We start from the raw sequence: 16387 nt of genomic DNA, 5'->3' as shown, positions 1-16387 counted from the left end.
ATATCACACATATGAATATAAATATAGATGTAACTATAGATATAAATATAAATGTATTGCACAGGTCCCTGGCATATATTGCACAAAAAGTGGTTGTAAACGGGAAAAAGAAAAAGAAAAAGAAAGAGAACAGATGTAGCAGTAGATGTGTAGATGCGTTTAGTCCAGAAACAGGTCACTGTCGATGTTGCCTCTGCCAAGACGCAAGGTGGATGCATTGTACAGTCTTATGGCAGACGGCAAGAATGACCTCCTGTAGCGCTCCCTGTCGCACCGTGGATGAATCAGTCTATTGCTGAACGTGCTCTTCATTCCTGCAAGCCTGTCATAGAGGGGATGGGAGAAGTTGTCCATGATGGCCTCTAGTTTAGACATCATTCTCCTCTCAGCCACTACCTCCAAGGAGTCCAGGTCAAACCCAATGACAGAGCTTGCTCTCCTGATGAGCTTGTTCAGCCTTTTGGAATCTGCTGCTCTAATCCCAGAGCCCCAGCACACCACTGCGTAGAAAATGGCACTCGCTACCACCGACTGATAGAACATGTGTAGCATCTTACTACACACATTGAAGGACCTGAGCCTCCTCAAGAAGTAGAGTCGGCTCTGTCCCTTCTTATAGATGGCCTCGATGTTCTTAGACCATTCCAGTCTATCGTCGATGTGCACTCCCAGGTACTTGTACGAGTCCACCATCTCCACGCCACTCCCATGGATGTAGACAGGAGTAGGTTTGACCTTTTTCCTCCTGAAATCTACCACCAGTTCCTTTGTCTTTGTAACATTCAGTTCCAAGTGGTTCACCCCACACCACTCCACAAAGCTGCTGACCAGTCCTCTGTACTCCTCCTCCTGTTCACCCTTGATACATCCCACAATTGCAGAGTCATCTGAGAACTTCTGCAGGTGGCATGACTTTGAGTTGTACTTAAAGTCCGAAGTATAGAGGGTGAAGAGGAATGGAGAAAGAACTGTCCCTTGAGGTGCCCCTGTGTTACTCACTACCTGTTCAGACACACAGTTCTGAAGTCTCACAGACTGTGGTCTGCCTGTCAGGTAGTCAGTGATCCACGAGGTCGTGGAGGCATCGACTTGCATCTCCTCCAGCTTCCTCCTTAGAAGTAAGGGCTGGATGGTATTGAAGGCACTGGAGAAGTCGAAAAACATGATCCTTACAGTGTTGCCAGCCCTGTCCAGGTGTGAGTAGGCCCTTTGCAGCATGTAGATGATCGCATCCTCCACACCAACACTGGGCTGGTAGGCAAACTGTAGGGTGTCCAGTGATGAGCTGACCAGGGGTCTCAGGTGGGATAAGACCAGCCTCTCCAGTGTCTTCATGATGTGAGAAGTCAGCGCAACTGGTCTGTAGTCGTTGAGGACAGAGGGGCGCCCTTTCTTTGGTACCGGGACCAGGCATGATGTCTTCCAAAGCACCGGGACTCTTTCCAAGCGCAGGCTCAGGTTGAACAGTCGCTGGAGCACTCCGCTCAGCTGATCAGCACAGGCCCTCAGAACTCTGGGGCAGATGTTATCTGGTCCTGTGGCCTTACCCTCGTGCAGCCTCTTCAGCTCCTTCTTCACCTGGTCAGCTGTGATGGTCAGCCTGGCCTGGGGGATGGTGCTCATAGTGCTTTCAGTGCTGCAGGTGTTAATGGCGGAGGTGTTGGAGAGTGGCAGCTGTGGGGGATGGGTGGGTGAGTAGCCGTCGGGGGTTGTGGCTGTAGGCGGCCATGTTTGTGGGGGGATGGAGGAGGTATTGGGCAGTCGCAGCTGTGAAGGGTTAGGGAGCGTGTGGCTGTGGGGGGATGGGTGTTGCGCCACAGAGGACCCAGAATCAAACCTATAGTTAAAGCTATGTTTGTCTCTCCAGGAGAGGTCAAGGGTAGGCTTCAGAATATGTCTGAAGGTGACCTGCTGGAAGTGATCTTTGAAATAGTAGGAAAATTGCTAAACCTAATAATTGGCTTCTTCCCTTTCTGAGTTGGTGAAGGTAATCAATATCTTTAATCACGTTTACAATGTAGTGGCTGCTCTGAAGTCATAAAGGAAGAGGAATAAGATGAATATCAAGACCCTGGACAGAGTGTCTTGAGCTGTGTGACATCTATGACCCACAGCTTCAGTCTCTGGCTGAAATGCAGCTTGGAGCTAAAAAATAACAGAACAATTGCTGACTTAAATCAGTCCCAGGGTCCCTGAATTAATTGTACCAGATGGCCTAATGTCATTAAAGACTACCTCCATTGAGACAGGTATTTTCATTTAATTAAAAACTCAATTAACATAACATAACCTTTTGGAAGTTTCAGATGCTACTTTCAATGAAAAGATAGCAAATATTGCTACATCAATTTTTTACATGGTTCTAGCTACTGTATGAAGCTACCAAAACTTACAGTGTGATTAGCAATGTATGGATAAGCTATGCATATTTTACAGCCTATTTAAATGATAGTTTCAGTATTACAGTTTGCACAGTATGCAGAAAATAGTACAGAATTGAAACTGAAATAGAACCAGCCAAAGTATATTAGAGCGCCATTGACTTATTCAGTCCAAACAACAGCAGACTGAATAGGTCAATGTCACTCTCACATAAACTGTGTAGCAAGGAGTTGTTTATTTGTTGCGGTTCTAAGGGAAACATTAAATAAAATAAAACACACCAAACATAATAATAAAGAATCTAGTGAATTGTAAAGACTAGGATCATCTCAGATAGCAATGCCAGATGGCATACATACCGTTTAACATTGCACAAGACTGTAACTCTGGGCAGAAATCACTAGCAGGGTGGTTTTGTAACATTTTGTTTATTCACATTAAAAAAAAGAAGATAGGAGCTGGAAAATTGAGCTGAAGAATTGCAGCACAATATTTTCACTTTCTGTGCATAATAAAGTACTAGACATTTTTGACCCCATTCAGAAGTGTCATCCTTGAGAAATAGGCAGTTCTTTGTAAACAACACCAACTGTCTTTTCAATTGGAATATTGACCTTTGACCTCTTTAGAAAACCTAAAACAAGCTACTAGAATAACATTCTCCATTCATATTTGTCAAAATGCAAGTGATGCCTGGTGCCACTGAACCACGAATAAAAAACAGCTTTTTTGACTCTAGCCTTTTCCCTGAGTGGCCTGAATAAGTGTGGAAATCTCCACCAGAGAGAAAGCATAGCTAAATGGACACGGTTATAAACACACTTTCACGTTCTTTAAAATTTAAAATCGCATTTTCACCAACCAGAGCTTTCAGTCTGGGAAAAATAGTAGCCTAGAGGGAACTCAAGCATGGCAGCCAATGCCTCAGAACTGTTACTTTCTTATACTGTATGTCAGCAAATTGACAAACTAGTACATACTTTTATTCAGAACCAAGATGTGAAGTAGTCCATTTATTAAGGATAGAGTGTAGTTCATTTCTTTGATTGCATTTCCATTATGAAAAAATAAAATGTTTATGTGATCTTATTTTACCGTTCCTTTGAAAATTAGACAAGCATAAATCTGAGTGGAAGAACTAACAATATAGCATGAAACATATTTCAGAATCACAGCAGCATTGATCATGTTTGTCATCCTAGAAAAATCATAACACAACTGGGCTCATAGAACTGCTGTACAAATTATTTCAGCCTGGCTTTTAACAGATGGCCAGATGTCAGAAATAAATGCGTATTTATCGTACACTAGCTTTAATATACAGAACCTGGTATTGCAATTACATGAAAGGCTTAAAACAAAATTGCATTGCACATTATGTATAAATTCTTACAGCTAAATATGGATTTTTGATTTGACATTGAATTCTTCAGCAGTCAAAGCCATAGTTTTCTGATTTAACGAATACAAGTTTTAAACTGTAGAATCTTGTCTTTCTGCAACAACAGGGGACACCACCTCAGTTGCTTGTGCAATGGTGCTGGAGAAATTCTCTTTGCAGGAATAACCTCAGGAAAAATGACATATTCGACAGCTCTGTATGTCTAGATACAAAAAGCAAAATGTCATTGTTATTATATTGTAGTACCCTCTGATAGCCAAATCTGGATATCTAGTCATGAATGAATGAATTTCTTGTAGGAATGACCCTGTATGTACAGGGTTAGTACTAATCCTACTAACATGCTATATGGATTGGCAGTACTAAGAAATGGAGTGCTGAAATAAATTAATAATTAACCTGCAAACATAAGAGACAGTCAATGTCGTGCCACATCAGCAGTCTCCAGAATGTCCATATCCAGAAGTTTCAAACAGCAAATGATTTTGTTTAATTTTTCAAGTAAAACGAGGACACATTTTAATGTCATTTCCTTAATCATTTCTGCTTCAGTATAAAGTGCCCTCCAAATGTTTAGTTGTTTTATATAAAAAGAGTAAAATCATCGAAATGTACAATAATTAAATTTTTGGTAATTCCTTTCATTTATTGGATTATATTTAAACAAAACCAGACGTGGGTTCAACTTAGGGTTTTCAAGTGATCATAAAAATTGGACCAAACTCATTATAAGTAAATGTCAAGGTGTGAAAGTTTATATTTAGTTGAATATCCTTTGTAAATCCTATAAATCACCAGACATACTGTATGCTACAGCACAATCGATGTCATATAGGAAATATTAATGGGACGTATATGTCAGAGCCCAGAAAGTAGGAAATTAAGATTATTAAAATGTCAGTCAAAGTACATACTGTAAAGGATTCCCAAGTGGCTCAGACGGTTAAGGCAATCAGTCAAGTGTAGGTTGATCTCTATGATCCACGCATCACAGCCTTAGGCCTGGGTCACGTCACTAGCAAGCACAATGCAGGGGTTCCCCAAATAGTGGAACACAACTGGCTGTGGGTAGAATTAGTCAGACAGACCTCTTTCAGTTCTCAGTGATACAGCAACACTACTGCAGTTTGCTGGGTGCTTGCAGGCTTGTTGTGCTGTAGGTGAGGAACGTACTGTAACTCCCCTCCAATTGGTGCTGAACCTGCAGATCTCTCACGACAACGAGAGGCTCAGAGGTGGGCATGACAGAGGAGTCTACCTACGCTTCCTCATGTTTCCCAGTGTGTGACCACAGGGTTCATAGCCCTTCCCACTGAGGTTTTTTTATAACAAAATATGGGTATACATTGGTATAAAATAGGTATACCACAAAAAAGAAAAGTTGGTCATTCTAGATATAAAAGAAAAACATAAGTATATTTTACTTCATATTTACTTCCTATTTCTAAGGTTGGAACTAAATGGGTGGGAAAGCTAAAGGTATCAGTCTTAATGAGCGGGATACACTTTTCCACTAGACTTTGCATTCATGCTGGATACCTCTTCAAAGTTACACAGGCTGTCCTTGTTTGTGATGAGTATAGTTCAGCCAAAGTTCATGAAACTAAAAGAACCTACAGTATGCTTGAGGTAGAACTCCTGAAAAGTGTATTGAAACAAAGAAGCTTAACCAAATGTTGAGCAAAATACTGTATGTTTTCACAGTACCAATGAAAAGGAGCCGAACAGTAAATTTACTCCATAACCATATATTCAAATTTATACCATGTATAATTCAAATAGAGTTGCTCCACATCTCCCTTGAAAAAACTGCAGCACTGTTGCTTTCCCTGGAGGGCACTGCTTATGTTTAATGAATAAACTGGGCACATCCGTTTCCACCTGCATTCAATACATTAATAGGGAAATTAAGACAGGGCAGATTGGTCCAATGATTTTTCCCTAGATAAAAAAAAAACACAGCATTTTACCCTTGGGTTTCAGATTAAATCCGTATCATGTCAGAAGGAACAGGATTCAATACTGTTTATTGGCAACTCTTGGCCTGTGGGAAATTAAATTCCTCTGCCTGTTTCATAATAGACATCCATTTCAGAAAGCACAACCTCAGATGGCCATAATGCATTATGCTGCCCTGTTCCAGATCAGAGGACGAGTACTGTGAAGGTAAAATGATTGAGCAGCCAGCTGCTGTATTAAGGATTTAGAAAGAGGTGTTACACTATACGTACAATGAAGCTCTCTGTAGTTACAAATCAACATGGCTAAAGCTTCTTTTGTACACATGGTGGCATTTTATTTAACACTTGCATTCCTATTACAAGGAAATATTTCTATTACAAAGTTAAACAACTGGAGAGTAGTCCAGAAACACAGGATACAAGGCTGGACTAAAACGTGGCTAGCCAGTAATTTGCAGGGCAGGGTACACCAACAGGGACAATTTAGAAACACCAGTTAACCAAGCCAGTACATTTTTGGAACATGGAAAATAATCACGACGTCCAGAGAAAACCCACACCACCATGGGGAGAATAGGCAAACTGCACAGCGGTGTTGCCCGGGGCCGCCTGCAGCCCAGAGCCTCAGAGCTGTGGGGCAGCAGTGCTCTCTGCCTCTCCTCTGTGCTGCCACATAAATATATAAAAATCTTAAATATTTAGACGGCATTACTTCATCCACTAAATTAAAATTGCAAAAAAGCAGGCTTTCAATAGAATTACAAAAAAACGTGTTATTTTGAAATTGTTTTACCAAACAATTCCAGATCATTTGAACTTCTATCATTTTTTTTTTGCGAGTAAAGGTGCATGCATTTATTCCCTCTCTATACGACGTGCAGTCTGTAGAGTCACTGTGGCAGGAGACACTTGGGTGAGGAGCCTGGGGCAACTTTTGAGCCATGAATATTTCAGTATCTCAGCAAGCTAAGGCAATTGTAATTCATGAATAAAAGGAATACCAGCCTCTGCAGGAAATACGGCATACTTCCAGTCAGCTTAGGAGATTTTGTGTGTCTAAGGATAATTAGGACGAAAATGTGAAAAAGAAGCTATGCTTATACTGTATCTGACATTATTTCTGAGATCATGAAAAAATACCACCTGTTCCAATTTTACATGGATCATCTAGTGTGAGTGAAATGCCTCTTAAGATTTACTTGAATGGCCTCTGGGGACATAGTTGAACATTATTAGATGGAATATCAATATTGCTTCAGTATAGACCAACATTTTTAAACTGTCTGCTGTTAGTATGTGCTTAAGAAACATAAAGAGCTTGTAAGTAGAATGTAGCATTGCCCATTACTTTGTTTATACTGTGGATTGCTCAAGAGGTCCATGGTTGCTGGTGTTATTACTGCAGTCTAGAGAGATCTATGCTGTGATAAAAAAGAATAACATTGTCAACAGTCAATATTACATAAGACATAGGATTTCTTGGGGAAAAGGTTGTACTCAGGAGCAGGGCAATTCAATTGAATGGAATTGTGTCCACTGTTACTGACAGGTAGATTAAAAGAGAGGTGTCACGCCATACGGCAGGTTATATAACTGACTGCAGATATTTCAAATCATGTTGATGGATGTGCGACGCATTGCCAATGGTTATTAATACATTGCAGACAAGATACTGTGTCCACAGTGTAGATCACACTATCTTTACTTTCCTTTTTTAATCTTGCCCTGTTAATTAAAGTCATTTTCATTCTGCTTAAATTGCTTATTTACCACTCTGACATTTTCACTTTAATCAAAGCAATGCAAAAAAAAGTTTGCTCAAAGTTCAAAGTTTGTGAGTCCTTTTGCACATTAAATATGTGCAGAATATTTTTTAAAGTCTATAAAGAAAAATGTAAATATTAAAAAATATATTCCAATACACTCTATACTATACAGATATATACAGAGTATATTGCAAATGTATTATATAACAATATAACGTATAACAATACGTTTCTGAAAAAGAAATGAATGAATATATACTGCAATAAATATAAACCGAAAGGAATTTTCAGTATATATAATGATTAAATGCATTTGAAAATACAATACAAAAGAATGTACATGAATGACAATGTAAATATAGTCCTTTTAAATAATAATACAATACATTGGCAATGTAGTTATAGTTTATTCTAGTCATACAGTATTTTGAATCTATTATTTTATTATCTATTGCTGAATATAATACTTCATTTAACAAATCTATGTAAAAAGTGTTAGGAAATTAGCAATAAAATAATTAATTTTGTACCCACATATGCTATGCTGACCATGATTTGGACTCTGTCCTTTATCCTATACTCATGGTCCTTAGGTTTTCACTGGTGGCTTCCAATGAGGACAGGGAATCCTGCAAGCCAAATGTTTTCCTGGTGGCAAAATCGGCCTACACTCATCATCTCTCTGCACAGTTCCTTTGAGTGAATTGACATGAAGTTGGTGCCAAATTCTACTGTTGTCTATACAAGCCCTTACAAAGTTCCCCCTTAAAGCTAGAATTTACGACCTCCATGTCTTTGAATGACATAAAACACCACAGAATTTTGGTCCTTGACCTTGAAGATAGCATCTCATCAAATGAATAGGCTGACTGTCAGCTCAGCATTCAGGCCTCCATCTGCGGTTGCAGACCTGATGCTTCACATGTGCTTTGCCCAGTTAGCGCACTGGAGACATATATCTTGTACATGTCACAGCACTCCTCTCCTATGACTTTGGTTTCACATTTGGATGCATGATGGTAGGATTGGCACTCTCTAAACAACACACAGACATAATCTGCCTGCCATATGAGACCTTGTGTCGCCCACCTTCAGGTACATCTTACCTAAGCCCTGTCTACTGTATCTTTTTCTGAGGTGCATCCTTGATGTTTACAATAGTATTGTTGTCCTGTTCTTCAACATTTACTAGAATTTACAACCTCCATGTCTTTGAATGACATAAAACTCTCCTTTATAGCCACAGTTGTCCATGATGCTTCACTTTAGATAGGTCCTTAGGCCCATACCTGACTGGTAGGTCATGATTGGTCGGGCATTCTTATCCCCATTGGTCTTGGCTATTTTTACTGACTTTCCTCCTAAACTGGAGTTCAAAGTATCATCTAACTATCAGCAATTCCAGGCATTGATATATGTTTGTAAAGGGATCCAGCACTTTTGTAAGTGTGAAAGTCTGGAGTTGGTGTGCCTTTAGATACAGATAGTCATGAAATGTTTTGTTGTGAATTAATTGAACTATTCTCATGCAAAAATGCAGTTGGTGAATGTGTACGATCAAGCCTGTATAATGTACTGAATCATCTGTACACGATTCATGATTTTATTGCTAATTTCCTAACACTTTTTACATAGATTTGTTAAATATTAAGTATTACAGTATATTAATCAAAAACATTGCTCCTGCTATGTAACTTTGCTACATGGTTAATTTTGCATGAATTACTTACTGTGAAACACTTAAGATTATCGAAAAAATCTGTAATTTTTTTATAATTTCATCAAAGAACTGTCATTATTTCATTTAAAAATAATGCAGTTTTTTGTAATTGCCAGAATTATTAAAGATTTTAACAGAACACAACTTTCATAAAAACAGCACATACAGTACTCTGTATTTGGTATTTGAATTGAGTTAAAAATGTCAGAATACCTTGGTTAAGTATACACATACTGTACATATTCAGAAGAATTTGAAAAGACTTGATTTAAATGAGTGCGAGATCAGCAAAGTAATGAAAATGGAGAACGAAGGCTGTCTGCTAGAGAAATTGAGCAAGCAAAGTAGTCCTAAGAAAACAGAATGATGTCTCTTTGAGGGACAGAACACATCCTGAAAGGCAGTGAGTAACCTTGCTGCTCTAGGGGATTTCTGAAACCCTTGCCTCCTCGATGTTATGATCTTGTGCCCGAATGCTCTTTTATATATAAAGACACTGATTCTTCTATCTTTCCTGTCTCTTCAGAACACTGTGAATCCACTAATGTTGGATTCCTCACCATCATTCTCTGTAAACCATGTTTTCTGACTCAAATTACATTAAAATTGCATACTAGTACAGTGTTTTTTTTATTTCTAATATTTTTGTGCCTTTTGCTATTTTCTTACATTTAATCACCTGGCTCATTGACATTTTTTTCCCTGGGGCTCTTTTTAACTCTACTCCCTGTGTACAGTATATGGTTTGCAGATTTTCTTTGGATTCTTCCCCCTTCCATTCTAATTTAAATGGTTCTGAGGTGCTCTGCAGATCCTGGCCCCAGGCCTGCTTGTAGCATTTGTCATAGAAGGGTTTCCGGTAGCCAAGAAGGTTGATGCTTTCTTCTTAGCACACTATGTTGTTTATGGATGAACATTTGCAGTTGTTCACCTTTGCAAGGTGCAGGATCCCCGAATAAGATGCAGTTTGGCCCTGCACGACAGTTTTTTGTTTTCAAAGGCCTTTGAATTTCTTTTATATGGAAAGCGCACTGTTCATGCCAATGTTGTTTGTCCCAACATGATGAACAACAACTGCCAGAATTTTGATAGGTGACAGACAATGTAAGAGTGTTCTGTGGGCCATGGAACCTCAGAAGTGGCAGCAGAAAGAGAGCTGGGAAGTATTTTATTCAGTGAAAATGCCAATTTCCCCTTGACAGACCTGACAAACAACACTAACTTTATTTTTTTATTTTAACAGTCTGTCACAGTTATTGTTTTGTCCTGTAAATGTGTTCACGTTTTTTTTCACATGTTGAAAATATTTGATCATGTACTTTAGCAGGATACCTGTTGCATTTCTTTTGTGCATTGGTACAGTATACCATTTTCTGAATAGGAATTGCAGCGATAATGATTATTTCTATATAATGTCATTATTGGTTTTCTGTAAGTCTTTAATACTCCAGAACCGGTTCTTGGTGAGATGCCCCATTACACCCAAACAGCAGTTCTGGCTTTGGTGTTTTTACTGTTGTTTTAGTGAATTATTTTCTTTTCTTCACCAGAAGACATGAGAATGAAAATATATATTCTTTTTTACAAGGGAAGGCCAGAAGAAGAGCAGTTATAATTTTTGATAAACTTTTGTACCAGAACAACTTGTGTACCAGAATCAATTATCTAGTTTCTTTTCCAAGGAATGAACAAATTACTTAGTTTTAACAATCCTATGCAAAACCACAGAGAGGAACCCTATAAAACATCGTTTTCCATGTTAGCATTATAAAGTGACATTTATAAGCTGTTTCAGCCGTTAACTTGAACAGTGGGTTAAAGAAGTCAAACTTTATTGACCACAATTGATGTGATGTGGAGCCATGTTCTCCCTGTCAGATAGAATGAGGCAAGGTTGAAATGTCTTCTTTGGATGGTGCTGCCTCTAGTCTTCCATTTATTGCACGGCCTTTCTGTAAATAAATACAGCCGTGATGAGTTCACAGGATTAATTACTACCCCTGGGGGAATCATGAAACAGCATCAAACTGTAATCAGCTGCATGAGTTGTTGTCTCAGTGAAGCCTTGGGACACTATGCCTTCACTAGTAATGCTCATTAACATCATGGTAATGTATTCCCAGTTAGAAATCATAATAGAATTAGCAGCGCTTTTCCCATGTTTATTCTTCTGAGTGAAAAAGACAGAAAAATGCTCCTTTTTTATCATGCGTGTGCTGCCACAGCTTCTGCAGCACTCACAGTTTAACTTCTGAAGAAAGGATTCTTGTGAATTTTAATGAATTCATTACAGATGATGAACAATAATGCCCTCATTTATTTTTAAACATGTAAGAACTTTGAAAGACATTAAAAGCTCTGGCATTTATTTTTATAGCCAACTGTGCAACAGTTTATTTAGACACCCTTTCCTTTTATGAGAGTTATTAACAAAGACTTTTATGCCCTTCAACAAAGAGCAGGAATCACTGCTTCATAATACAGATCACAGAACGATACCCAGAAGGCTTTATAGCAGTTCCCAGAGGAATAGAGCTTTAAGATGTGAGTATGCTGAGCTTTATGAGCCTGGGTTGTGTGTGATGAGGGATGGTCACATAAGAAGGTAAAATCTCTAAGCCACCAACACACAAGAACAATCCAAATGAAGTGATTTGTCATTCCTGAGAGAAAAAGCATGACTGGTCAATTTCAGAAGGCACTTTTGTTTCCACTGGAAATTTTGAATTGTGTTTTGGATTGAGAGTTGAGCTTTAAATGATTATTATACCACAAAAATGTCACTGTATAAATGTAATCATAGAGGTATAAACATAGCATAAAGTATATTCTACAGAAAAGCAGTGAATATACTGTATCTTGATAATAATGATTCTTGTTACAGAAATGTCTAAATTTAGAACATAAGAAGAGTTAAAAACAAGAAGTACAGTAATTTTGCCCAATGAGTCATTTAGGTAGTTAATTAAGTAACTGTCAATTTCATATTTTCTAGCAGTCTCGCAGTTTTTATTTTCTCAGAAGGGCAATATTAGATGAAACGATCGACAACCTTTAAAATGTGGACTAGCAGAAGCTAACAGGCAGTGGATTTTTTAAGTATCTTATATTAATGTTATTAAAAGTATTTTATCACAAAAAGTCATCACAGAAATGAAAAATGACAGCAAAAAAAAAACACACAACAATCTCCAAGTTGTATCCACAGACCTGTAAACAGGTGATGAATTTAAAATTTAAATTTCTACTTCAGGTGACATATTAGTCCTGTGTGGATAAAGGAGTCAAAAAACAGGCATGTAAAATATTAAAAGTAGCTGCACTCTTGTAACCATTTACAACAGTTCTTCAAAAGAGTTTATTATTATTTATTATTATTAGAAAACAGTTTATTATTATTTTTACTATACATTTAAGTAATTATTTATTATATTATTAAATATATTTGATCACATATTTATTTTTATACAAGGATACAAAACATTTTGATAAGAGTTTCAGAAGGAACTTCATAAAAGGCATCATGAAAGCTTACAGAGGCGAATATGGTAATGTGCATCTGTTCTGCTTAACAGTAGTACAACACAAATTTCATAATTCACAAAATATTCTTACAGAGTAATGTGCAATGTGTATAAGACCCTCATGTGGATTGGGCCCAAAATGTCTTCCAGCCAAAATTACCTCGTGGTTGGAATGGAAGCCGGTGTTTCCTCTTGCTGGGTGCGGTGTGTTCTCTAAATGCTTTTGAAATACTATTGCATAATTAACAGATGAAAGAAATCTTATAACTCGTCCCTTGATGTAGTTGTGACAGCCAAAGAGCCAAAATAAAATAATTAAGAAGTTAACATCTGCTGTTTCACATATAAAAGATAAGCTTAAATAAGGTAGTCTACATCACACATACTGTACACTGCTCCTAGATGCCCCATGTTCTTTACTTTACTTTACATTAAGGGCATTAGACATTATGCTATGTTCTTGTCCCTCATTAGACCTCCTATAGGAGGGGGTAATTACTTTAGGGTCTGTTGGACTCTTCCCAAAGGCCTTGTGAGCATTGGCCCATGCTTTGCAGTTAGTTAAATTGTCACTGTTAAAAAGTACTGGATGCATTAGATACTGTGTAGCACCATAAAATCTGTCTTGCGTGCAAGAAGCAGAATATTCTTCTAGTTGGGATTGTCTTGCTAAGACTAATACAAATTGGAATTAATCAGTGCAGGCTGGGAAGGATAGGATGGGAAAATGTAAACAACCATAAAAATCATTCTTTCTGTGCTGGTTAAGTATATATTTGCTTAGCAACTGAGCTAAATGGGCATTGACAAGCAAAGGCACAGTAGAAATCCAGCCTGTCTTTTCATTGTTTCAGAAATAATGGCATCTCAGTCAAAAGGCAGGGTCATTCCAGGGCCTGGCTGCTGTAAGTGGCTCGAGAAAGTCTTTGGTACCCTTGATGTGCTTTTGATTTGATGGTGAATGGCTTACTTGATTCAGAAAGTATAGGAACGTCCTGAAGAAAGTACAGGTATCTGTAAATCCAGGTCATTGCCAGGTCTGGTTATGCAAACAAGGCAGTGTCATGCAGCATGAGAGCATACTGTATTCCACAAGCTGGAGAAGGATGTCGAAATCAGAAACTGGTTTAACTCAGTCTTTTGACCAAACACAACTGTATATAGAATGCAGAGATATGGGAAAATTTTGCCAAACACAAGTCCACATTTGAAATGAAAGGTTCAAGATTCATAGGTTTCTCCTATTTGTTTTTCCCTTTTTTCACTAAGAATAAACATGAGCCTTCCCACCCCTAAAGAAAAAAGGCAAAAACAAGATCAATAAAGAGCTGTACTGCTGAGAGTAAAGAGTGATTTAAAGGAGATCAACATTTGATCAACCCACTGAAGCTAAGCAGGTGTGAGCCTGGCCAGTACCTGGATGGGAGACCTTCTGGGAAAAACTAAGGTTGCTGCTGGAAGAGGTGTTAGTGGGGCCAGCAGGGGGCGCTCACCCTGCAGTCTGTGTGGGTCCTAATGCCCCAGTATAGTGACGGGGACACTATACTGTAAACAGGCGCCGTCCTTTGGATGAGACGTAAAACCGAGGTCCTGACTCTCTGTGGTCGTTAAAAATCCCAGGGAGTTTCTTGAAAAGAGTAGGGGTGTAACCCCGGCGTCCTGGCCAAATTTCCCATTGGCCCTTACCAAACATGGCCTCCTAATAATCCCCCTCTATGAATTGGCTTCATCACTCTGCTCTCCTCCCCACTGATAGCTGATGTGTGGTGAGCGTTCTGGCGCACTATGGCTGCCGTTGCATCATCCAGGTGGATGCTGCACATTGGTGGTGGTGGAGGGGAGTCCCCATTACCTGTAAAGCACTTTGAGTGGAGTGTCCAGAAAAGTGCTATATAAGTGTAAGCAATTATTATTATTATTATTATTATTTCTTGGCCTGCACCCACTGATTTAACCTGCTAAGATTGGGGTGAGCTTTGAGATGCAACGGGTGCTGTTGGTGACATTGCTGGAAGGAGGGAGTGGCCTCACATTATTTTGGGACTCTTCTTTCATTGAAGGCTGTGCATCCTAAAGAACATTCAGCATCCTTTCAAAACATTCACATTTGAATCCTTTCGGAAAACGTCCATTGATACAGACTGAGGTCACTGGACTATAAAAACAGAGCTTTTTTAATTTGAGAAATATTAAAGCTGTTTTTTTTTCATTTATTCAGGTTCAGGTCCACATCATCAACTGCCTTTAATGCTTTAATGCGTACAGGATCTAGTAATTATTAAATTCTATTACTGTAGAAGAAAAAAAATAAAATCTAAATAAAGTAACACAAATTGACCCTGACTTAATTTAATTTAAAATTGGCCTTAATTCAAACCAGCCAAGGTAAAATAAGTGTCAGTGTGTTGTGGTCCAACAAGCTGGGCTGTAAGCATCAACAATAGTACACTAGTTTGAAGCACACATAGATTAATGATCACAATTCAGGTGGGAATCTCACAATTTGTGTTTAGTATGCAGAGATGATGCTTGATGTACACTGCAAGACGCATACACACAATAGATATGTATATATTTGTATACAGAGACAAATAAATTATTGTCTTCATATTTTAGGTGGGCATTTAGAGTTTTCCAGTATAATAATAATAATAATAATAATAATAATACTGTAATTTAAGATATTATTTATGAGTGTGGATCAGGAGAATGTTTTCTTCCAAAGCTTTCCTTATTGTAATTGTAAGATGAAGGACTGAGAAGGACACCATGAACTGTTCAGTCAGTGATTGCTTTGGTTGCTCTTTTGTATGGACTATTGAAAGTAGAAAAGAAACTGATGTAGCATTTCAAGGAAAAAGAAGAAATGTTTTTAATTGTCGACATTTCACATGATGGCTGGACTTCACAGCTTCAGTATGAAAGATTAATAATTAAACCGCAATTTACCAATCATTTCCTCTCCTTTATTCCTTCAGGATTATGCTGAAAAGGAGAAAGCCATAGCGAAGGCTCTGGAAGATTTGAAGGCTAATTTTTACTGTGAATTATGTGACAAGCAGTACCTCAAGCACCAGGAGTTTGACAACCACATAAATTCCTATGACCACGCTCACAAGCAGGTAAGTGTGGGAGCTCATCCTCTTTAATTGACACCCCACAATTTACGTGCAAGGGGAAGAGAGATGGGTTTGGGGGTGGCAGGGTGACAGCAGGAACTGAGCAGCCGCTAACTGGCAGGAGCTATGTGTTAGGGTTGCTGTCTCTGGTGGAATCTTTAATTAAACATTGTGTTTCACAGTTCATTCCCACCTGGGAAGATTATCATTTTATCACTTTCACAAGATCACTATTCGTCATGTACAATGTGAATCAAGAAAAGTCTCAGATGTTGAATATGGCATTAAACGATTCCTGTCATCACTGTAGATAAGCTGGTGTTACTGTATATATATATTCTTTTCAAAGTAGGAGTTATTTTAATAATACTTTATGTATTTCGTTGCTCAGATCTGTGGCAATGCTGTTAACCACATTACAGAGCAATGTGTACATATTACACTTGCTCTTTTTACACCAGTCTTTATCAAATCAAATACATCTCCTTTATTAAATTCCTGTGACACTTTGAT

General features: G+C 38.4%; 1 protein-coding gene across 1 annotated transcript in view; it reads left to right on the top strand.

The window, feature by feature from the left end:
• Window positions 1-16387, top strand: part of znf804b (zinc finger protein 804B) — a 125595-nt gene that overhangs the window by 84882 nt on the left and 24326 nt on the right. Inside the window, exon 2 of the mRNA XM_088929621.1 lies at window positions 15734-15877. Within this exon, the coding sequence (XP_088785747.1) occupies window positions 15734-15877 (144 nt within the window). The remainder of the gene's footprint in view (window positions 1-15733; window positions 15878-16387) is intronic.

The sequence above is a fragment of the Atractosteus spatula genome, chromosome 12, assembly GCF_055471065.1.
Source record: "Atractosteus spatula isolate fAtrSpa1 chromosome 12, fAtrSpa1.hap1, whole genome shotgun sequence".
In the NCBI taxonomy this organism is placed as follows: domain Eukaryota; kingdom Metazoa; phylum Chordata; class Actinopteri; order Semionotiformes; family Lepisosteidae; genus Atractosteus; species Atractosteus spatula.
Note: the sequence above shows the minus strand (reverse complement) of the source record. Positions and strands in the feature narration are given on the sequence as shown.